The 26,685-nt window shown below is 32.9% G+C and overlaps 2 protein-coding genes across 2 annotated transcripts; one reads left to right on the top strand and one right to left on the bottom strand.

Moving 5' to 3' along the window:
- Positions 1-892: 892 nt before the first annotated feature.
- Positions 893-26,685, bottom strand: LOC132719098 (uncharacterized). The gene is made up of 5 exons (XM_060702842.1): positions 26,323-26,685; positions 25,506-26,120; positions 19,132-19,270; positions 7,716-7,888; positions 893-1,066 (listed from the first exon to the last, which is right to left on the bottom strand). The coding sequence occupies exons 1-5, from the start codon at positions 26,528-26,530 to the stop codon at positions 927-929; spliced, it is 1,275 nt and encodes a 424-aa protein (XP_060558825.1). The 5' UTR covers positions 26,531-26,685; the 3' UTR covers positions 893-926.
- Positions 4,606-6,151, top strand: LOC132719099 (uncharacterized). Its single transcript, XM_060702843.1, has 3 exons — positions 4,606-4,699; positions 4,977-5,132; positions 5,426-6,151. Exons 1-3 carry the CDS (start codon positions 4,677-4,679, stop codon positions 5,727-5,729), a joined length of 483 nt encoding a protein of 160 aa, XP_060558826.1. The 5' UTR covers positions 4,606-4,676; the 3' UTR covers positions 5,730-6,151.

The raw sequence follows: 26,685 nt of genomic DNA, 5'->3' as shown, positions 1-26,685 counted from the left end.
TAATAAATCTTATTTTCTCTGAACTTGACATGATCAACTAGTTTAAATCAGCCAAACCTGAGCGAGAGTTTGTAAAAGTTATAATTGTGACTCTGAGGATTCATGTTTATAGTATAGGCCTACATTTTTATAACACTCAGTTAAAAGCTATTTGAATGGAATTGTTTACGATTGATTTTTGTACATACACATCACCCAATCTGCAGACAAGTAGATTCATAGAAAGAATTCGTTGTTCCCCTTCATTTAAAACTACTCATCACGCATTATTAATCTTCAAGTAAATTTTCAGCCTTTTGGGACATTGATCAAAATATTAAACTTGTATACTACATCCTAAGAGTTTTTATTGAAAGGTCTGACGGTCTGTTATGTAGAAATTTTATCTACTCGTGCTACATTGATGCACGTTTAAACTCTATTATTTGTTAGACAAATAAATTATCTAACTGCTGCTTATTGTGTAATCATGTGTATTTAACTTCGACTGCTCAGTTGGTGAAATATTTTTATCATCTATTAATTATTAATTAGTTATTTAGTAATTTATCATCTTAACAAAGACAAGCCATGCATCTTCGTCTGACCTTTATCAGTCTACTATCATTACAAGAGATATCAATATCAACACCTGAGAGAAAAATAAAATATGAGCCATGGTTTAAGTAGTTCTGCTACCGTTTCTACAAAATATTGAGAGATTTTCCCCTGCCCATTTCGATAGACCGACGCAATAACATCAAACTTGAGAAATAGAAATGGATGAGGATGTTATGTTTCTCAGAGAATATCTTTAAAGAATGTCTTATAAAATGAAAAAAAAAACAAAAAAAACAAAAACATAAAGTCATTTTCTCTATAATATGTTTTTTAAAGACATGTTTGTCAACACACGCAACATTATGTATGCTAATTATGATGTTTACTTACTGTGGATAATTCAGCATCTTGCAAACCACCTTTGCTGACAGCTCAGTAAAACGATCATCGCATACTGTCCCCCAAGTGTTATCATGCCATACTTCAAGTCTCCCTTCATACTTATTTGACCCGTCAACCAATCGAACTATCGAGAATAGAATTAATATTTTAAAACAATAATGATTATATATTTGATATTTTGCACATGTGGAATGTTGACCATGCTTATTGAACAGATTTCTTGTAGCCACCGGGCTAATAACAAACAAAAATACAAAAAATAAAAACAAACAAAATACAACACTTACTATTAGAAATTATTCTTAATCTACTGATGTATTTCATGCATTCGTCACGGACAATGCATGTTTTCTGATTCTTATCCTTAGACAATATAAATATGAACATGAACTTGTACATTTTTGACAGGATCAAGATTATTTGGACAGACGGAATGACAGATAGACGGACGGATGGATGAATCTAAAAATGAAAATAACATGAAATTTTAATTTATCCATATAGCCCTTTATCTACATTGCAATCTTTGCATTATGGTACAATTGTTCATTTTTTTCATCATTTTCATAACCATGGAACCAGCAATGGACTTATTATCATCATACGGGCCTCTGTTTACGTACCTAGTATTAACAACCTAGCTAGCTTTTGAACATTTTGTTTTAAATTATTAGTCAAGACTTCTTACGCGGAAAAACGTCCGGACAAACTACGAGCGGAGGGTCAGCCTATAGTACCAATCCGGCGGAACCAAGACATTGATAACTTCAGTCTAATTCATGAAATAATCTTTATGTTTTCCTTGGCAGACACTTACACATTTACATACTTCTTGAAAATGCCATTAGCTCTTACACTCATATCATTGGCATATCGAAAATATGTATATTCGGTATACCCACACATTCTTGTCTTTCAATAAAAAAGTAAATATTTAATTGTTTCAAGATGTTTACGTGTCAGAAATGACTGTGTAATGTCCCTCCATGATACTAAAGGAAGAAATGTACTGTAAACATTCAGGAAATGGATGAAGCCTGTAGAACTAACTTTAGACTTTGGAATATTCCAATGTCGTTATCATGAAGCAACAAACATTTTTATTACTAACCGAACTTATTTTTATTATTTGCTTTTTAAGTTACAAAAGAAAAAGTTAACTCACTGGAGTGAATTCAAATCGATCGTGGTTCGAAACCTCGTTCAATCTTATTTTTTTTTTACATTTAATCTTTAAATGTTCTTTCAAATACTTTTTTCGATTTTTTTAGGAATTAAATGGATTATTTGAATCATTTTGAGTACCTGCCGAGCAGAGTCCTACATCAACAGAGGTTGATATTCCTGAAGATCTGAGCCAGGAGTTTGAAATCAGTGACAGTGACCAAGAACAATCTGACACAGAACAGGTAGTGATCATGAATGAAAGGATTGAAGAAGTGATTAGAAATTATGACACTGTAAATTCCAGAGAATCAGACTCAGACAGAGACACTGATAACGCATCATGTAACAGAGCCAGTAATGTTTGTACGTGTAAAGTTGATTGCCTTCTCCAGTTTGACAAAACTAGTGTTGACAGTCACATACTTTCTATGAGAGAGATTGACAGAAATGAAGCAGAGATGTTCATTACTGGGAGTGTACATCAAATTGCTACTGACGAAACTCTTAAAGGGAAACGCCGGAAAACGGACTCGTTTTAGATACGCTTTTCATGGTAAACCTATCTGTAAGAAGGCATTCATGTATGTAAATGATATCGGATCAAAAGCTCTCCGAAACCTACTTGATCACTTTACTACCAATGCGCAATACCACGTACCCACGTAACAGTGGAAGAAACACCACACATGCCCTCGGTTACAATGAGATACGGTTTTGTGTAGACTGATTTTATGGTATGCTGATATCAATGGTTTACCTATGCCTGCAGCACCCAGGGGCCGTGACGGGGAAGCCCCTATTCTTCTCCCGTCGAACCTTACAAAAGCTTCACTACACAGTCAATATTGTCAGGCATGTGAGGAGACAGATGTACGGAAGCTCGGAGTGTCATCATTCAAAAATGTATGGAAAAATTGCATTCCACACATAAAGATAATGTCAACAAAAGATGACGTGTGTCATAAGTGTGAGCAGTTGCGACATAGTGTTATGGATGCTGTGACGGAGCAAGCAAAACTTGATGCAGCACATTGTCTCCGGGAGCATGTGCAGGTATTCTATATTGCTAATTGTTATCTTGTATTTTTCAAAGTAGCTTTTTATTTTCCCTTTGTTACATCTCATTTAAGTAATACCGTAGGCATAAAAATCATAGATATTTTATATACATGTACATCTTGGACAAACCACAATATATGTTTAACCTTAATGTTTTAGGATGCTCAAACAGAACGTCAGGCGTACATGACAGCGGTTATTCAAGCGAGAGAAGTGATGGTAGGTTACACCCGACCGACAATACCCGTTGCACCAATTTCAACAGAGTTCAGTAAGGTATGCATATGACAGTTATGGTATAAGCTTTAAAGATCTTTTACAGGTTATATGACCATATATATAAAAGGTTGTTGTATATATAACCGAGCCGTAAGGCAATTGCATATTACCGTTTACATTCATTGAGAATTAATTTTTATTACGAATTTATAATAATGCAAACTTTCTTTATTATTAGAAGTAAAATGAAATAAATATATAAATCGATTGCAGCAGTGCATACAGATTATATTAATGTAACGATTATCCGTTGAAAAAATGACGTTATAAACGTGCAATATTATAATTATTTGTGCAAATAACATATTGAGAGTGCAATAGTCTGAAGGCTCCTGTCTTTATATTTGATAATTAAAAAAAAATGGATTTAACATACAAAACTGCATGGTTTTTAAATTAACAATTTAGAAAAAGCATATGTGATTCATATTGGTAAACTTAGATTAGTCAGAATATTAGTAAATAAAGTCATCATTAGAATAGTCAACATACATGTATAATATAAAAAATGCTTAGTATTTTATTGATTAATATTTTGGTCAATTGATCAGGTTCATATCACTTTTGACTACAGTCAGAGTGTGACAATCCCTCATCACAGTCGACAGATGGGACCCATGTACTTTGTAACAGGCAGGAAAATAAATATGTTCGGTATCCGCATTGACTCTACAAGTGAGCAGTTCAACTACTTAATAGATGAAGATCAGTCTATAGGTATGTTAACTATTAACCAAATTTACTTTGAAACGTATATCATGACAGATGTGGGTTATCTCATGCACGTGCAGGCATATTGTCGTCCTCCCGAAATATAATTATGATCCTTGCATTAATGAGTTTTACACTACGCTATATTATTGCCATTTTTATTAATTGATATAAAACTGTATTTCATATAAATTATTGTCACCTTACAGGTTAAGATGGAACTGGGACACATGGACCAAATTCAGTATTAAGCATGCTCCATCATTGCTTACAGAATTACGGATTTGGCGAGAAAGGACTTTATCTTCATGCAGATAATTGCGGAGGTAAATCTTGTTTTCACATTAACTTATGAATAAAAATATTCAGCATATTCATTGATTAATAATACTCAAAAGTAATATAAAGTTATTTCGTTCCTTTTTTCTTGTTAACAGGTCAAAAATAAGAATAGATACACACTGGCGTATCTTTGTTGGAGAATAAACAGAGGGTTACATGAACACATTCAATTGAATATGGCTATTCCCGGGCATACAAAGTAAGTACCTTGATATATTTATACATAGCATCGTTGCGGCAATTATTCGTAAGCGTTGGTTATGTTACTAAAGTAATAAAAATCCTTATGTTTCGTCACAAAATTAAATAAAATCCTCATATTTTATTCAGATATAAGTGAACACATAGTTAAGTAACAGCCTACTCAAAAATATGTGACGAAGTGGATTTTACTACTACAGTGTTTTTATGGTTATGTGATGACTAATTTGTTTGTACTGTCATTCTTTAATTCTTGTACTTTATTTTTATCTAAGGTGTCTTGTCGATGGTGGCTTCGGGCGAATTAAAAAGCTATTCAAGAGGTCTGATTGCGAGAGTCTGAGTCAATTTGCAGACATTGTGGATAAATCGGCAAGGCACAATTTCCTTGTTTTATATCGAAATGAAAACAATGATCAAACATGGAAATGGTAATTAATTTTAACAGTTTAAACAGATTTTCGATAACTAGTTAATAATATAATGTAGGCTTAAACATTATAACAAGCATGCATAATAAAGATTATCATTATCACAGCCACGCCGATCGCTAGCAATACACATACATAGTAGCAACAAACAAAAACGCTATTTATTTTAAATGCAACAGAAGAAAAGAAATGCAATACCTAAAATCTTTTTTCACAAAGATGGTATATTTTTCAATAAGAATATACGTTATATTATTAACTGCATTTAATAAAATAACATTATTTTAACACAGGTATGACTGGAAGTCGTATTTGACGCGATATTTCCTACAAGTGAAAGGCATACAGAAATATCACAGCTTCAGATTTTCTGCTGCAGACAAGTCGGTTGTGTTTGTAAAGGAAAGAACAGATAGCGAGGAGATTAGAGTTGCGCTGATAAGACGTAATACTGAAGTTCTAACAACAACCTTTCCCGAGGTCATACAGCCCGCAGGATTAAGTCGTACACGGCGCGAATATTTATACCGTAACGTTAGAAAATATGTGCGTCCTGCATACCAAGATGCCGCGTGCCCGGCATACACTGAAGAGTGATTCACGCTGCATGCGTAAAGACTAAGTGATGAATAGTGTAAATGTTTTCAAGTTCAGTTGTTACCATTTTTTATAATTAAAGTTTTGCTTTTAACATTCTAAGGTTATGACACCAGGGGCCAAGTCTTATAATTATAAAATGTAATTGTTTTACATGTTTTATTCAAGAATACGATAATTTTGAAAATAGTGTTATAAAATAGTTTTTAAATTATATTTTAATATCTTACTTTTATATATTTTAGTATTATTCTAGTAAGTGCAAAATTAAAACTTTTGAAACACTTGACTTCATTTGTTATCTGCTAAACTACATTTGACGTCGTCATAATTATTATGACGTTACGTAAATCTGTCATTGACGTTTCATTAATGTCCTCTTTTAAACCTCTATATCTCAAAAAGTATTTGCAATATCAATGTGAAATAAAGTGCATCGTGCACAATAATGCATGTCCTAAAATATTAGCCATAAAACTAAAAATCGATAAAAAATGCCCGAGTGCCCTTATCTCGTGGCGGCGGTCAGATGTTATAAGCTCATGTAAGTGATTTAAATTTATTTTAAATTTCAGTTTACGTTGGCATATATCGACATATCCTGGAACAAGACAACTGGTATTCTATAGTACAGCTATTGAAGTGTGTGTTAACACCCAACACCAGTTATTACACGTAAACACCACATGATAATTATTGACACTTTATTACATGTATGACCTCACAATATGCATTCAAACAAATACAATACTCAAGACGTTACTAAGGGAGTACCGGTTGATGACGTCACGACGTCAAAATGATGTCACATGTTATAAAAGAAGAATATTCTTATTTACACAATAGTACATGACACTAACAGTGTAAAGCTGAATTTATTTTGAATACATGAAATACATGAAAATACATGAAAGTAACATGACTTAAGGATAGAAATGTGTAGATAAAATCAGATATAGAAAAGGATATAGCTCCTTACTTATTTGTTAACCTTAACTTGAAATTAATTAAAAAGTAAAAAAAAGAAAATATTACGATGCATTTCTATTAGAAGAGCATAAAACAGTGTTTATAATCAAGAATTTCTGAATACTTTCTAGTAAGTTAATAAGTATACATGTTGATACTACATTAGTATTATAGTTAAGCATTTAAGCTGTAGACATTTTTTAAAAGGCGTACATATTTGAAAATATCATTGTTAAGGCCATAAAAAGTTCTCGTGACTTACTCGTTCTTCAGACCGAAACTAATTTCTAAAGAAATTGAAGAGTTGTGAAATTGCCATCATGTGGTTTTAAAGGACATGTATTGAAAACAAATAGGATAACGATGACTGACAGACACTCACAAAAACTCGCCACCAGACCACTAAATATGGTTAAGTGAGCTAAACGTGTTAAAAAATTTTACCCAGTTTCGAATATCAAACTTTTGAAATGTTTTTTTTTTTCAATCTAGACTATTGTGTTTATTCAATTTTTTGCATCCCAAAGGTCCGTGACACATATTATAGACAGTTCATTTTTACACAAGTACATAATAATTCAAATATATATAACCGGTAGATTTATAGTTTTACATAACATGAAATTGTTTACAAATACTCTAGTCACTTGATATTTCTAAATATAAACGACATAGGTCTGAGCTCCCGGTGCTCGTCAAGCTTTCTGCATTTTTATGAATATGATTAAATAAATTCCGTATATTTCATATAACTGTTTATGTGTATGAAAATAATCAGATTGACTTCCTCTATGATGGTGTCATCCCAGAAAATTTAAGTTTAATTACTTAAGAAACGAACGAAAAACAGGCAAATGAAAACTAACGACCATGTGGTTAAAGTATGCAATTAGAGATTCCTGGGTAGAGCGACACTATTTATGCGTTTAAACCACGAAGACTATTTTAATAAAGGCGATTAAAGTAGGTTAAGGTCGTCTTTGTTTACTTTTTATTTATAATTATTAGAAAGATTACCTGGTGTGCATGATATCCCAACATCTTCACCAAGACCACAATTATTTACTCCGCAACTTCCATGTGGACATTGAGGTAGGCTTATTTCAGTTCCAATACATTTAACATCGTCTAAGTGTATTGGTAATGTTCCGGTGCCAAATTGTGCAGATCCGGTTACCCGAGCATCAGTCCTGAAATGAACATTATCTTTTCAACAAAACGTGTATCTGTTTACGCTAAATGGTGACGTTTTCTTTTTATATCTTCATAAAGATTACCTGGTGTGCATGATGCCAACATCTTCCCCATGACCATTATTATTTGTTCCCCAACTTCTGTGTGAACATTGAGATAAGCTTGTTTCAGTTCCAATACATTTAACAGCGCCTAAGTCTATTGGTAATGTTCCGGTGCTAAAGTGTGCGGAACAAAATACCAAAGGGTCAGTACTTCAACATATAATTATCTTTTTTTTCCATCATGATATACATGGAATCACTCTATCTCTTATATCTCAACGTGCTTGTCACGGAAAATAAAAACATATCTTTTGAGAATCAAAAGTTCAGAAATCTTAGATTTTAAGTATTAAAAATGTTTAAGTATTTTTCCAGTAACAAAAAAGTTAGACAAAATTCACTGATAAACAATGTCGAATACTAGTATTTTTATACACACTTAATGTGATGTTTTGCAATTATTGGTCTCCTTACAACTGTATCACAGGTGAGATATTTTTGTATACACATTTACGTCAAAATATGAAAGTAAATGCCTCTTTTCCTTGTTTGATAAAAATGCTAAAATATCACATTGGATGTGCTTATTTATTCAAGCTGCATTACATACTATGAAGTTTTTGTAGATATCATTTGGGCAACGCTACATGCATGCAAATATCTAACTATGAAAATTAAAGTTTTAAAACAATAAGATTGAATTTTATGTTTTTAAGTATTCTGCCCGAAATTATTTTTTAGAAAGAGTGCTTCCTTGTATGTCATAAAGTGTTTATAAATGTGGCTAAACCAAAGTTGTTTCCAAAGTTGGAATTAATTTAATCACTTTCTCAAGGACCATAAATAATATTGCTTGCCAATATGTATGTTCTGAGCAATGCAATGTCTTAGGAGAAGCCTTTTAGACATGTTAAATATATATATAAGTTTACAAAAACTAAGTGACCCCTAAGATGGTGTCCTTTTTTGACCCCACTGGCATTATTTAAATGAGTTTTGTAGGACACTTAAAGGACATAAGAAGTAAATGCAACATGTAACATATTTAAACTATGGACATTGTAGTTTTACACAAAACATTAAAGACACAAGTCTTTGTAAACTTAGTGAACCTTAGAGGAGACCATTCTGGACTAGGGACATAATTTAATGTAAGTTCCGTAAGGTATGCTTTGCAATGCAATATGCCAAATCTTTATTCTCTGGAAATATCAGCTACCTTACAAGAACGGACTTGACTGACTTATAAGATTATTCAATTCGGACTGGTACCTCGTATGCATGGCCCGCATGCAAGAGCATTCTTTCCAGTTTTTTCACAAACTAATTTGAAATGAAATTTAGCCAAAAAGCGGTTTCTTTTTCAAATTTGTATAATAATCAGACACCCCAAACATATGAAAAATACATTTATTTACATTCTTACACAAAGTTCAAACTAAATATATATGTGTCCCAGGGTAACCTGAAATAGTCAGTTTCACATTAAACCAGTTTGTAATGTTCAGGCCTCCATGACACTTAAATGTGACAGAAACAACTAAAAAGGGTACTAGGGTGCGCGAGCACTCAGGACCAAGAAACGACTTGAACGGCGGAGCCCTTTGCTAGCACAAATAGCCTTTTTCATGGATAATATCTTTCATTATTGACACCGATTACTTGTTAAGGAGCTCAGTGACCGTGGAAAAGATACCAATTTCGGCTCAAAATTCATTTATTTGGCGTATACTATGTGGAAATTACACGGAACTTTATGCTTCTGTCACAGGGTAAAATATTTCTGGTGGAACAGAAACAAACTCTGGGCGTTGGTTCGATGTTTTTAATGAATCCATGTAAAAATGGTCTAAAAATATAATAAAAAAATTATACATCTTACAAGTACAATACATATAAAAACAATATATACATAATCGACGCGGAATAAGTAAATACATAAATACGATATACAATCAATATCTTAATCTTAATACTATTTCTAACCACAGCGTCTGTAATTTATATTTACTTATAAGAATTAAACTATTTCAATATAAATTGAAATAAGTAAAGTAAATGTAGATCTAATGTTATATAAATTAACTTTAGTTTTACTATGTCTGACTCGTAAGAGATGACTGTAAAGAGTGAGCGGGACAGGAAAAGTAAACAGTGCGCAGAAGTAAAAAAATATTTAAAAGAACCAATGGATATCTCTCTCACATAGAATCATATATAACAAACACAACAATTGGGTAAGTACAACAAAGAACGAATGACCAGTGTTCACGATATTGCACGGATGAGATCGACAATGTACATCATCGACGGAAATTGTCGATTTTCACCGATTCAATACCGGAAGTTAAATTTATCCGATAAAAACTAAACAAAACCGAATAAAAACGCGCGTGCACAATGTTTCCGCTTAAACAAAACTATGGAAATCCACGGCTGCCATTACCATATAATTTCAATCTGTGACACTTCAAACTTTATTTATTAAAGGCATGAATGGTGACAGGTCTGTACCCGACAGAGTAAACTGCTATTTGTGCTTAAACGGGCGGTGGACACAAAAAAGACAAATTTGAATATGTAGCAGGCACTTTGTATGGAATCTGCTTAAGAGGGTGCTAGATGGCATAGACGGTAATTTGCACTTTCCAGTACCGTGCATGAAAATGCTTAATCAAATCACGCCTGAAACATTTTCAATATTGCCGTTTTGAACTTTCTTTAGAGATTCTATTTCTGTCTTATTTATTAAACCATTTTACAGTTGAAAAATATTCTTTCTTCTTTTGATTACATCTAAAGGACGAACTGTGCGATTCTATAATGGATAGTTCTTTAAACTGATCGGGACTGAATCATTTCAATTTCTGTCTTTTGTCTTGCTTCGTCAGACCTTTGTAGTTGCAGCTCTGTGTTCCATTAAGACATTTATTACTTTTGCTTTGATTATTGGACTTACTTTGTATTTGTATCTACACAAACATTTATGTGTTTTGCTTATTTCATCTTGTGACCTTAATAACTATCAGAGTATAGATTGGCGGGGATTCATCTTATGTATATAGTCCTGCAGAAAATATTCAAATTATGTTGTCTTCTAAATGCACTTTATAAGTTCTTGAATGACTTTGTTCTGATATAACTCTTAATGAATACGATCTAAGATCAGAGTCATTTCCTTCATTTCCATATACATGATCCATGTAACCATTTTTGGTATTTCACATCTCATATATTTGTTGACTAGTTATTGACCGAAATATGTCTTCTTAGTTTAATGTTCCTAATTAAAATGATTTGAGTGTAAGCCAAAGTAGCATCTGTTCTAGTTTCGACGAAAGTTTGTGTGTGTGTGGACTATCGGTTTATGATCTGAAACTTCTTAAAAAGTAAGTCCAAACAAAAATAAGTATGAAACTTATCTTAATATAAAATCAAGGGATGAAACCACTAGTGACGCATGTTTAACTTTTCAATTATTCCAGAATTGACATCTGACTTTCTGTTATATTTTAAATGGCAGGGCAATGTGTAGCTGTAATTCTCTAAGGTTTCCAAATCACAAACTATGACAAAATATTTTTCTATGTTGTAATAACCTTATTTACACTACATTATCTTATAGTTATCCTATACCAATTGCAGTTGAAAGTGGTGTACAGTATAAATCAAGGATGAGAATTTTAGTTTTTATATATTTATTATGTCTGCATTAAGTTTGTCGATGTCTAACTACTAAAGGGATTTCAGCCAGATTTTACAAGAGTGATCAGTAGTATCCCTAATTGTGCACGTCAATGGCATGTTTTGCTTCGCTGCACACAATTGCAACCAGAGCTATAAATAGAACAATCTTGTCCGGGCTTTACAAGTTAAACTACCGGTGGGATTTCAACTAAACTTAATCAGAGTGATCGGTACCATCCCTAGTTGTGCTCATCGCCGGCATGTCCCGCTTCGCTGCACAAAATGGCTGCCAGAGCTTTAAATAGAAAAATCTTGTTCGGTCGTCACTGGTAGGATTTCAACCAAAATTTACAGGAGTGATCAGTACTATTCCTAGTTGTTCACATCACTGGCACGTTCCGCTTCGCTGCAAAAAATTGCCGCCAGTGCTAAAAATAGAAAAATCTTGTCAGGCCGTCAATGGTCAAACTTCTACTGGTAGGATTTCAACCAAATTTTACAGGAGTGATCACTACTATTCCTAGTTGTTCACATCAATGGTACGTTCCGCTTCGCTACAAAAAATGGCCACCAGTGCTAAAAATAGAAAAATCTTGTCCAGGCTTTACAAGTCAAACTACTGGTGCGATTTCAACCAAACTTTACAGGAGTAATCACTACCATCCCTCGTTGTAAACATCACTGGCACGTTACACTACGATACACAAAATGGCCGCCTGAGCTAAAAATAGAAAATTTTTTGTCCGGCCTACATTGGTCAAACTACTGGTTGGATTCAACCAAACTTTACAGGAGTGATCAGTACCATATTTAGTTGTGCACAATACCGGCACGTTCCGCTTCGCTGCACACATGAAATCTTGTCAAGCCTTTACAAGTCAAACTACTGGTGGTATTTCAACTAAACTTAACAGGATCAATCACAACCATCCCTTGTTGTGAACAGTACTTGCACGTTCCGCTTCGCTGCACAAAATGGCCACCAGAGCTTAAAATGAAAAAATCTTGTCCGGCATAGACAGGTAAAGCTACTGGTGGGATTTCAACGAAACTTCACAAGAGTGATCATTAACATCCGCAGTTGTGTTACAACTATCTCCGGCATTTTCTGCAGTGCTGCATAAAATGTCAGCAAGAAATAAAAATAAAAAAACATCTTGTTGTGCTTTCAAAAATCAAGCTTCTGGTGGGATTTCAATGAAACTTCACATAAGCGACCTTAAATAGTTTTGGGAGACATACGATTTTGTGACAAAAACCCTTCTAGTTTTCATATTATTTTATGCGGTTTAATGAACATGAAAAAGTAATTCATTTTTAGGGATATTGGCCGATCTCGAGTTTTGTTTTGATTCAAAAAAAAAAAACAACTAGCTGCAGATCACTTCAGCAGTAAAATGTTCTACCTATTTTATAATGCATGTATGGTTGTACAAAGTTTGAATTATGCTGAACACATATTCCTCTTCTTTCTTATTATCATTTATGAAATATTGACTATCACGTACAAAGCGCACTTTACTTTTTCCTCCATTTCTTTCCATAATTACCAATTTTCTTGCATTTATAGCCTGTAATATTGCGAGATTAAAGACATTCATGACCAGAATGACCCTTTAAACTTTCTTAGTTTTGCTGATTGTTTGACTCTTGTCTTGTATTACAATGGGTCACCTGGGATTAAGCACGCCCAAATGTGGTAAAACCCTGTTATCACTCTTAAGGTAATATATTCAGTCTATTTCTGAAATTTGAAAGAATTTTAGTTTATTTCTTGCAGAAGTTCAGATATGGGTCATATAGGGTTGAAACGTAGCCCAAAATGGAAATAAAAAATATATATGTTATCTTGGGTCAAAATCAGGTCACACAGTCCAAACATTGCAAATCTTTGTTTACACTCTACAGGTTAATTTTTATGATGGAAATTGGTAAGTGTGATGATTTCTAGCTGAAGATCCAGTGTAGCTTGTCTGGGGTGAAAAAGAAGATAACAATGCCCAAATATAGAAATAAACTTTGTTAAATTTTCAACCCAAACCCTTTTACATTGTTCAAAAAGGTTGCTTAGATGATTTTATGATCAAGATAGAATATGATTCATCTGGGGTCAACAATGGGGTCACACATCCCATAAATCTTTGTTAACAAATTAGGGGATATGTATTTATTCCAAACACAATAAATATTTTCTACCTCAAATTTGAATATGGGTCATTTTGGGACAAATACCTTGTAAATACCACTTTAGAATTAACATTTTCACCCAAATATCGAATAAATCCTATGTTGTGTAAAGATTGCTAACTCAAGTTTGAATATAGGTCATCTAGTTGGGTCAAAACTTGGAATTAGAAAACAATATGGTTTAACGATGAATGTAAGAAGAAACATGTTTCGAAACCCAAGCTTTTCTTAAAAGAACTAAGCATTGTCCAACATCACAAAATCACGATGATTATAGAATATTCAGGGCAAAAGCTAGAAGATCAATTCGTAAAATGCAGTAAGAAAAATAAGCGGTAAATTTAAAACAAACCCACCAACTGTTAAACCTAAAATCTAATAATGGCCAGTATGCACTAGTAATTTAAACAGGATATTTGTGACACTTTGGAAAATATCTGTTAAAAAAGAAATCTACTAATAGTTATTCGTATGACATTTTGCAGCATAAATCTGACAGTAGAAAACTATATTTTACTTCAGCTTATGATGAACTGTTTAATTCTTTTTTTTTCTATTGCAGATTTTGTTGATTCTATAAAAAAAAACAATAGACACGACAACAGGCCCAGATAAAATTTACTTTCAATTTCTTAAACACCTGTCACATCAATCTTTTGAAGTTCTTTTAATAGCTGCATATGCAAACGAATTGAAAAAATGATAAATGATCATCTGGTTTGGTATTTAGAATACCATGGAATAATTATTAATTAAATATAAAAGTTATGTTTCAGTAAACAAAGTAGTACAATCAACTTATTGGCCTTGAAAATGCTATTAAAGAATATTTTGGAAAATTATTAACACTTGGTATCGGTTTTTTTAATTTTTTTTATTTCGAAAAAGCATCCGACACAACATGGAAATATGGTATCCTACCTAAATATTTAAAGGATTCAAGATTTAATAAACAAATCCTGTTTTTATTTCTGCCTCTCTTGCTGACAGAAACTTTAAAGTACGACGTGGTGAAACCTTTTCTAAAAGTAAGTAACAATAAGGACAAGGTCTGCTTCAGAGAAGTAAACTTTCTGTTACAGTTTCTGGCCTGAAAAATTAACGATATTGCCAAATGTCTTCAAGATAATTATTTTGGAGATTGCTCTTTATCTGTAGACAATTTGTCCAAAAGGTTTGTGTCAGTTTCAACAAAAATTACCATAGATTAAAAACGGGTTACAAAAAATGATTTTAAATTTTGAAAAATCAATCAAAAAACGCAGTGTCTTTATTTCTGCCAATTAAGAAACATCATTATAATGATCCTGAGGTTTACATACCCGGTTACAAAATTCCAAAAGTTGTTGATGAAGCAAAATTACAACGAGTAATATTGTTAAAAATAAAGTTTCGTGTATTCCAGAAATAAAAAGGTTAAAAACTAAATGTTTAAAGGGATTAAACGTAGTTAAGATTTTGTATAATATCGTCTGCGAAACAAATTCTTCTGTTGTATTGAAATTATAAAGAAGTCCCATCAGATTGAAAATCGTTCACAATTCGGCAAATCATATCTACAAATGCTCGATACTATCAAACATCAAGGATTTTGTTTAGCAATAGACGTATTTCAAAAATCTCCAGCAGAAAGTTTATATGCTAAGCAAGATAAAAGATGTCTCTTAAATATGCAGAGAGAGTATCATCAAACGGTAAAAATCCAACTAGGAAACAAAATTGTAGCAAGACATTTTTGAACAACCAAAAGAAATTTAACATAAGGTCTTTTAATTCTAATTTTGACAACCTTAAAATAGACCCAAAATATATTCTTCAAAATACCGAGGAAAATATTCCTCTTTTAACTTACACATGGCCAGATGATAACATTTGATTAAGTTTGTCAAGTTTAAAAATGTCATCAAATTCTCCTCTTTTCTTTTTCAAAATTAAAAAATGACCATACAGATTGTATAGAAATTTACATAAACGGTTGAAAGAATTGCTGCAAAGTAGGTACAGCCGTTTTTGAAAAAAATGTATATCTGCACTAAGAGAACCTGATGATGGATCTATGATTAATGAGATGCAAAATCCAATAATCTCAATAATTGTCATACATTTCACAGCATAATCATGGTAATATTTTGTTTTGGTTCACTCTCCGTGTTATTATCGATTAAAAATCGAAAGTCGGATCATATTATGGTAAGGAAACTCTCTTTGCGATTTCATGATATTTTAAAAACTATATCAGTCAGATAATCGTCAGATAGTCGTCATGCGTCGTGCTTCGTCAACATTTTGTAAGACAATAACTCCTTTGAAGCCAATAGCATTAACCAAACCTTACAGTAGTGGTCCTCGGGTGACCCCCTTTCACAGTTGTTCAATTGTTCCAGTCTGTTGCATAAGTGGATGAAATGATCAGTAAGGAAATTTCATAAATGCAAATTTAAAACACCTTCTTGTGTAAAAGTACAAGGCCCAGAACTTTCATATTTAGTATATGTTACCATCTATAGGTCTTTTACCAAAGTTTTGTTTCCTCTAGTGTCAAATTGGACCCACCCGGGGGAGATCAAAGGTTTTCTTTATGTATATTTCATATGTATAAAGTAAAAACTTAAAAAAGCCTCCTCTTATGAAACGACAAAGGCTAGAGGTTAGAAATTTGTCATGAACATCGTGGAGTAGTCTTCCATCATGTTTGCTCAAATCATAGACCTAGGATCAAAATCTGATCCGCCTCATGGTTTTTTTCTTATAAAATAGTTTAGTAAAAAATAAAAACCTTCTTCTCAAAAAGGACAAAGGCGAGAGGTTCGGTATTAGGCTTGAAAACATGTCTAGCTTAGCTCAAAATTGTTCAAATTATGACTCGATCGCAGAATTTGTCATCCCCGGGGTTCATATGTTTTGTTTATATGCGTAAAGTTAACCTTACAAGACTTTGAAAATACAAAGGGCTAGCTGTGCGATATTTGGCAAAATATTCTTAGTAGACCTCTATCAAATGTGTTCTTATTATAAATCTGGGGTTAAATTGGCAATGTCCCTGCGGTGGTCATAGATTTTCCTTATACACATATAGTAACGGCTAAATAAAATTTCTTCTCTGAAATGACAAAGGCTAGTAATAAGAAAATTGGCATGAAACCTTCAACAAGCTTGTTCAAATTATAGTCCTGATGTTAAACTTGACCTTGCTCCAGTAGTCAAAGATTGTCATTATGTACATGTAGTTTAATCTTAAAGGAAAATTATAATCATAATCTCCAGAGACAAGTGCTTAAGCATGGAACATTTTGGACCTCTACACAATTTGCTCAAAGTATGGCCAAGTATGGCTCTAGGGTCATGAGAACTGTTTCTATACAATTAGGCAGCATACTTCAACATTTATGCTAATTGTCATGAAAGTATTTAAAATGAATTTTGTGCAATATTGTGATATGAACAAATAAAGTAATTGACACATTACCACGGCACTTTTAATCTACATAAATTACCAAGAAAATGGGGTCAAGGAAAGCTTACTGCGTAAGTCACGCATTAGAAATATGGTACACATAGCATGTAAAATGTTACTAGAATCTTGAACCGTTTTACGTTTTTAAAGTCTTAGTACATTTTTCTCAAATTTGATGTTTTCAAACATGTTGGCTCATCTGGAGGAATGTAGCATAAAAAACTAGAAAATGTTTTCTGAAACGGAGAAACGTATATCTTATCTATTTGGCATGACATATTGTTCAGTGGACCTCTAGTGTCAAAATTTGTCCCGGCCTTGGGCGTCATGTTTTGTTTATATGTTTTAAGTGAAAGGTTACAAAATCTTCTGTTAAAATGGCAAAAGCTAGAGGTGAGATATTTGGCATGAAACATTGTACAGTAGACATATTTTATGTTTGACCAAATTATAGCCCTGTGGACAAAATGACACTTGCCCGGGTTTCATATAATTAAAACGTAACAAATTTTCCCCCTCTGAAGTGACAAATGCGGCTAGTAGTTAAATATTTGGCATGAAACATTGTGTGGTGAATCTCCGCAAAGTATTTAAACTATAACCACTGGGTCAAAACTGGCCCTGCAGTGGAGGTCAAAGATTTTCATTATGTACACATTGTAAAATCTTATAGGAAAATTATCCCCTGAAATTTCAATGGCTAGAACATCTCTTTAGAAATAGTTCAATTTATTGTCTTATGGTCAAATTAAGCCCCGCCCCCTGGGGCCATGAGTATTCGTTATATACATTTAACATAAAATGAATGTGAACTGAAACGGAGAAAGCTAAAGTACAGCTATTTGACATGGAATGTTGTCTATGTGGACCTGTCCTTAATGTACATGTCTTCTATATAGTTGCTGTAAAGAGATAAATCATTAATTTTATCGGTTTCTACATTTATTTACTAAATGATATAACAGTTTAAAATGAGGTGTTACAGGGTGACTTTAGGCGCGACCAGATAAATTATGGGTTTTTTTCAATGTATGTAGAGGTAACATCATGTTAATCTTATAAATTGTGTCTTTAGTGCAATCGGTTTTCATTAGTTTATCTTAGTGTCAAAAAACTCTTAGAAAAATCTAGCTCCTTTCATTTCAATGCCATTAAATGATAGGTATGTCATCTGATCTGTTTCACAATTCGCATTTATAAATGCATACTGCAGTTCACCGGCAAACAGTACATTAGATCTACGTTTTCTTTGCTTTAAATGAATAAATTGTTTCTTTATAAATTTTGAAAAGTGTTTATACATTTTCAAAAATAACTTTTCAGAAAACATATGCTCAATTCTACAAGTGCAATAAGTCCGATCTATGGTCGCAACATGTACATCTACTGTATGTTGTGACTGTGACACAGGTCATTTTGATAGGATCGATTTTGTGTTCTTATTGGCATGTACATTGTATTGCTTCGGGTGTAAAGAATCCTCATAGAATATCCCTAAATTAATTGAGCTTGTTCATGAACGGTACTGATATTTGCAAGTTACCGTCTACGCCGCCAGCACATATAAGCCTGACACTAAAAGCTTGGCAGAAAATATTGATATGTTTAGCAGAGTATTATCGAGCGAGTCGGTTGCTATATTTTCGGAGATATTACCTTGTGACCCATAGCAATAATCGCTAAAGATGGTGCGATAGCTGGATCGTATTGGCACCGTTCATTTGTAGAAAATGTATAAGTTTTATTTGAAATCACAAGGGGCGTCAATTTCTGCATCAATCGTGATTTCTTACATTAAACAAGTTAAATCAAAGGTTTAACACTTGGCTGGCTTTAGTTATTAAAAATGCATTAAATCGTTACTTACTGTGGATAATCAAGCATCCTACAAACAACACTTGCTGACAGCGTAGTAAACGAATTATCGCATACTGTTCCCCAAGACCAATCATGCCATATTTCCAGTCTCCCTTCATATGGATTTGACCCTCCAACCAATCGAACTACTACAATAACATAAATATTTTTATGCCCATGTTTTTGATTTTATGTATCATTACATAGGGGATGAACTTCCATTTTTCTTTCTTTTTACAAACACTTTTTATATTACAAAAAACCGAAAACTGCTAAATTATTCAAGTTTATAACAAGAAAAGCATTGATGCAAAGCATCAAAGGCGACGCCAAAAAAATTTGATCAAGTGTCGCACCTAAATGCTTAACAAAAGATGTGTACTTTATAGCAGTACCAATAGATGTGAGCTGGAGGATAGGCCCAGTTTAAGTTGAAACTTAAACCAAAAAGAATAGACTCTGTCTTGCCAAGATGCAAAGACAATTTATAGTCAATTAACCAATCTTATAAGACTCATGCCATAAGAGAGAATTAATTAGGGTTGCAGACATGTCATTGACATATATGATACATAAAAGAGGATCTAAAATGAACCTCAGGGGGACACCATAGGTACTTGAAGCAGTAGTAGAATTATTACCAGTTACATCCACCAGCTGCTGTCTATCAGAGATAAGACTTGAACCATGTAAGAATGTCATTTCCTATGGCAGATTTTTGAAGTTTCACGAAGAAGAAAAAGAAGAAGAAGATCTTCTTCATGTGCAATATAGTGTGATCAACTGTATCAAATGCCTTTTGTAGATCTAAGAGTATCATGCAATACCGCCTTTGTCCATTTCAAATTTAATACAATCTGTTAAATGAATCAAACATGTGTCAGTTGAAACACCACTTCTAAACCCTGACTGAAACTGCCTGACCATGACTCGAACCAATGACTGTCAGAAGACCAACTTAGCTATCCGACCTGCAACACATTTTCTCTTTTATAATGAAACATTTCTAAACCGCAACATATTTCCCCACTATATTGATTTGTGTCCTTAAATTTCCTGATGTTTACAGAGCAAAGTGAATTAAACTCAGTGTTATATGCAGTCACAGGATGAGAAAAACTTTCAACTTGACCAGAACTCGAACCTATGACCCACAGAATAATGTACTGCGACGGTAGCAATTGAGCTATCTGGCCCCTTACATATTTTCTCCCTTAAATAGTGAACAGTTCTAAACCGTGACAGATACTATTAGATTTTTAAATTAACAGGTAGATTAATTCTTTTTTAAATTAACAGGTATATCAATTCTTAATGAAACAACTTACATACTCATAGTCTTAATCAAAATCACAATTTATATATTGTATAATCATTTTTTACTAAAAAGGGCTTAAGACAGTTATTGTTTGTGCCATTATTTATAACAGGTCAATTTGAAAGTGAACATAACTGTACTTATACATGTACAATACTTATTTTTTTGTACAGATAAAAACAAACCTTTTTTCTATGATAAGAAATTTAATGAAGGCTGATTTGTATTTTGCATCAGGGGCACCTGGCGAAAACATGAAAATGCAAGAAACAAACCACTTTGGGGTAGATTATATTTTCTTGTTTTCATCTGGCGCCCGGTTACTTTGTGTACTTTGTTGGTTTTCATGTGGCACAAATCACCCATTATAAAATTTAGTGCACAACTTTATTCATGGGCAAGTAACAATCTACTCTATGAAAAGTCTGTGGTCGGAATGACTCTGGAGACCTGGAGGTTGAGACTGGTGTCCCTCCATTACAATATTATTTTTATTAAGATTATGAGTATGTAAGTTGTTTTTTTTCCCTATTTTTTAACAAAGAATTAATCTACCTGTTAGAAGAATCTGTCACGGTTTAAAATGTACACTAGGGGAGTAGGGGAGAAAGTGTGTAAGCGGCCAGATAGCTCAATCGCTAAAGTCGCAGTACATTATTCTGTGGGTCACAGGTTCGAGTTCTAGTCAAGCTGAAAGTTTTTCTCATCCTGTGACTGCATATAACCCTGAGTTTAATTAATTCACTATGCTCTGTAAATATCAGAAATTCAAGGACGCAAATCAATATACACATGTAGTGGGAAAATATGTTGTGAAATATGTTCATGAAACTTCAAGCATCTGCCATAGGTAATGACATTCTTACATGGTTCAAGCCAGGTTGATTGACAGCAGCTTGTGGATGTGGCTGGTAATCATTCTATGACTGCTCCGGGTACCTATGGTGTCCCACTGAGGTTCATTTTATGTCCTCTTTCATGTCTTAAATATGTCAATGACATGTCTGCAACCCTAAGCAATAAGCTTTTATTATATGCTGATGACTCAGGTACCCTTGTATCTGGTAAAATGAATCTGAAGAAATTCTCTCTTGTGACATGAGTCTTATAAGATTGGTAAATTGACTATCACTTGTCTGCATCTGAGTCTTTTCTTCAACTTAAACTGGGCTAAGCCTCCAGGTCACAGGTAATGGTACTGCTACAAAGTACACATCTTTTGTTAAGTATATAGGTGCAAAACTTGTTTAATTATTTTTGGCGTCGCCTTTGATGCTTTGCATCAATGCTTTTCTTGTATTTGTATTTAATAACTTTATGTAAAAAGCATGTACATTGTGATATTACTTTTACGAAATTGCAGGCTCAGTTAAACAGCTTGTCCCTTAGCTTTTTGGCAATACTAAAACCCGGATTTCGAATATCGTTGTGGTCTACATAAATGCCGTATTCTTTTCATTCATTTATAGATGGCGTCGCCAATAACAACATATTTGTTTACTTGATTTTAACGAATCAAAATAAAACTAATTAACACAACATTACATTAACTGCTTATAATAAAAGCTCCTTCCATAGGCCAAAATAAAAAGCATTCCATAAGAGACGACGCCGCTCACCGGCGTCGCCGATAAATAGACAGACAAACATGTAGATAAAATGTATGTGCCACTGAAAAAATAAGTTATCCACGGATGCTATTCAAATAAGATTAAATGCAGTAAAACAAACTTTGATAAACAGCTATGATCGCTATAATAAAATTCATAGTGCCAACACAAAAAGCAAAACCGCACATTCTAACGACAGTGAAAATACGTTTGAAATATCAATACATTGTTTCCTATTATTGCTACTGATTTAACACCGCTGGGGAATGCCAAATGTTTGTTAAATAGAGGACTCAATTGTTAGAAGTAATAAATGACAACAAATCAGTATGTTTGCTATTATTCGCTTACATCATTTTTAAAAACTTCTTTTAGTCAGATTGCATGGCGGCTAAAACGTGATAATAATTATGTTGCTGAAACCGTTCACCTGCAACTTGGGTATTCATCTTTAAGCGGTCATCGCATATATGTGTATGATTTGCGTTTAAAACACATTAAGATTTATGGGTAATGTTAACTGCTGTATGAAGACATTTACCGTGACGTTATTTTCTAAATTAAAAAGAAAGAAGGGCGCCGCTTTTGCCAAATATTGGTTTAAACCAGAATAATTTTGTACAAAACGACCATTATCGCATGGTATGTATGATATTTAAAAAAACAATCATGCAAATTTTCGGGTTTGCTAAGTACATGTATATAAAAGAAATGACAAATATCATTGCATCGCAGACAGCGTATATACGAACATTCCATTACCTAAGTATGTAGCAATCGATCCGTGTATTCTATTACGTAACTTTAGCATGAAATTTCGTTTACATTTTCCTGCAGTGTTTTACTTATGTGTGTTCATCGATTATACAAATTAAAGCTGAGTTTTCTGTATGTGAACAGCATAAATATTTATGCAGAAGTACTATATTTGAGAAAAAATGAAAATAACTTTATTAATTTTCAACAGTCGCGTATGTAGAATATATAAACGTAAATATTGTCCAATGAAAAACGCCGTTACAAATGTGCATTATTAAACTAGTATTATTATAGATATGCATGTTTACAGCTTTTAGGTCAAAGGACCACAATGATTTAAACCATATATGCAATTCAATCCTTAAATGCGCCATTCTACATGAAATCACAAGTTTGATTTGTGTTCTTAAAGAGACCGTCTCATATCTGTAGTTTTATTTATATCTTTGTTTCTTATACAGTATGTCTCATAATCAAGATGAATACTATAATTTTAGTATGGTTATTATTTTTATCTTATATGAAGGTCCGTGAAAAAGTAAACATTTCATTTATATGTAAGTTTGTTGTATGTTAATGTCTTATCAGCTGTGAAGTTCATAACAGGATATATCCGTCCGTTACAGTTGTTATATGTCCCATCAATATCAAATTTTAAGGGGCTAAAGTAACTATATAAATTGCATTATCTGTCTCGTGATTTTAATGCACTTATTTTAAAATGACATACAGTCATTACTCAAATCTTAAAATATTATCTCACTCCTAATATGAATCGCCTGTCAATAGCTTTTACTATATAACCAGATTGCGCACAGCCCTAAAATAGAAAAAAATAATTCTTAAACTTCAAAACCCTAAACCCTAAACCGCGAAACACTTATCGTCAAAAATTGAAAAAAAAAACTTGAAATCTTGTTTCTAAATTATGTGATAATAAACAAAACAAAACAATAAAAAACCTTCATTGTATGATATAAGAGTAAAATGTCATTTACTAGAGTAAAGAAATATTCGTATTCAAAAAGGGTCGTGTGAAATGTAGGCCCCACGTTGTGCTAAGTTGATTGCTTAAAAAGAGATCTATACAGTAGGGACACTTGCTTTGTCACACTGTACATAGATGTAAGCTGAAAGAGTACATATGTGTAAACATAAGATTTTAAAGTAAAACTCATGAACACACTTTCCGATGGAAGCAAAGAATGAACTGGAAGCCACATTTATCAACCGCAAATGCTCCATCGCCACAGCGATGCGGAAACTATTGCCAGTATGTAGCATATCCTCTAAACCAAGCACATTTGTGTTTTGGCGTAAGACAACGTTATATTCACTTAATTTTAAAAACCTTAATTTCAAATATCGGTTACGGATTATGCCATTTTGATGTTAACTTAGACAGAAAATAATTTAAATGCTTAAATAAGATAAGATTTGGCATCGTTATTATTAGTAATTGAAGACTAAAACACTCTTGATACTGCCTAATATATCTAACATTAAATACTGGATTTTCTAGTGCAAGTGGTTTTACCAGTACTAGAAAAAAATCCAATGCCCCGAGTCGCATGCTTTTACATGACATTATTCAACTGCATTTTCGAATGCTTCTCTTGCGTGTTGCAAGTCATTGCAGGAATAAAGTTCACACGTAACTATATGAAAAAGTGCTAAATATTTGATATATAATATTCTTATTTTAACATACATTTATAATACAAGAAAAAGTAGCAACCACTAGTTCCGGTACAGTCAGCTTAGTTTCGTTACCGCCTGAAGCAATTACCCACGAGTTAGATAGTTCAGTTGGAACCGGTGGCCGGCGGAAAATTGCTTATATAACTAAAGTAATATTAGTTTTTGATATGCAATTTAATGATAAAGGTAAAAATCTTGATATTTGACGAAAATGACATAATAATTGCGAATATCAGTTCTTTCTTATTTTTGTTAGATTTTTTTTTAAATCAAAGCCACCGACTTGTTACCGTAGTATTATTATTTAGCAATTTGTATAAATCGATAGCGTACGTTGCACCAGACTTCAATATGATTTAATATTAACTTTACAAAACACCATTAAACTAAGCGATGGAAGTCCCTAATGAAAACGCATTGTCGTTTATCATCCGTTTAAACGATATTCTCAAAGCAATATAAATTATTCATCTAAAAATAACTTATCGCAGAAAAGAGCATCCTTTATAAGATGCATTGTTTCAAGCAAGAAACAATGTTCTTTATCAATTTTTCTTGTACTTCGGCGTAAATGCAATGAATCTTGAGAAATAGCAACTTTCGTTTGAGCTCAATATTTTTATTGTATGTTACGACTTAATTTACAAGGATGGTCGTATCTAAGTCAAACAAAATTCACGTTATTAGTGTCTAACGATGGTCGTATTGAATACGTAATCGTTATGACCGTTTTAAGTCACCCAGCTCTCTACCTTGACAATATCTTCATTCATGACGTTGAAACTCAAGGACACATGAAAAGACAATTCTATTTCTAAGACTCATGATAATATGAATTTTTAAATGGGTTGTACAGAGATCTAGTCTATATATTTCTGACGTATATAGTGATTTTCAGCGTTATTATATGTTTATTCGTTTATGTGAAAAGTTTTATACATATATACTAATTGTTGTGATAGTTGGATGATAAGCAATAAATTAAATAAAGCTTACTTTGGCCTTCTTCCACTACTTTACCAAGTGCATTTACCATATCTCTGGTCACCCTTTCACTTTTGTTAACTCTTCCTAAATCTGATGAAAAATGTTGAACAGTTTCATTCACTTCTGTGATGCTATCTAATCGTTCATTTATCTCCTTCATGAGTTCCTTTTTAAATGTAGAGATGTTACTAAATACGGTACTGATAAAACTAGCAGTGTCGTTTTCTGTGTCATCCAAAAAATCTTTGATTTCATTCCTGTATTTGACTTGCGTAGCTGTAATATACTGGAACTGTTCATCTACAGTATTGTTTATTGCAATTTGGAACGATTCTATGGTGTCCTTATATTCAACTTGCTTAGCAGTAATATATTGGAAGCGTTTGTCTATAGTATTGTTAATTGCATCTTTAAAATTTTCAATGATGTCCTTATGTTCCATTATTTTTTCATTCATGTATGAAACAAAATTGTTCCTTTCATTTTTCTCTGAAATCAACGTCTTCTTCACAATTGCACCGATATCCCGATAAATTCCTGTTTGTTTATTAATGACGCCTGTGACTGTTGTATTTAATTTCATATTGATATTTTTCACGTTTTGCTCTAATTTTTCCAGACGATCTACAATATAAAGTGTCACAATAGTACATGAAGTTAATATTAATTTGATTTCATTCGTGTTGTTTGAATTGTTTGCATTTTATAAAAGCATGCAGTTTTGTTTTAAAGTTCAATCACATATTCATGGATTAATTTGACATTGTATTGATATAAAAACTTATCGTAATTAGCATATTAACATTACATAGAAGAAGAATTTTACCGCTAGGAGCTGGCCAAGTTGTCTCATAAACTCTCAGTCTCGCCTCTAATTTTCTAATTCTAGCAGACTCTAATCTCTGTTCTACTAGAACTTCTTGAACTATTTCCTTTAACATGCCAACTTCTTGACAGTCACACATTATATCCCCTTCACCGTTAACAACTGCGATGGTAACAGACAGAATACAAATGAACAAAAATATAGCCATTTTGTTTCACTATTCCAATCCAGAAAAAGTACATGCAAACGTCACCAATATCCTTTAAACAACTTTTTCCCGTAATGTATTTATTAGATTTATTATCATCTGACAAAAATTAAACGCTCCTGCAAAAAGAAAGGATCTCAAATTTATGTTTCTGA

Source organism: Ruditapes philippinarum, unplaced genomic scaffold, assembly GCF_026571515.1.
Source record: "Ruditapes philippinarum isolate M1 unplaced genomic scaffold, ASM2657151v2 ctg517_1_1_1_1, whole genome shotgun sequence".
Classification (NCBI taxonomy): Eukaryota; Metazoa; Mollusca; class Bivalvia; order Venerida; family Veneridae; genus Ruditapes; species Ruditapes philippinarum.
This window is presented reverse-complemented; position numbering and strand designations above follow the sequence as displayed.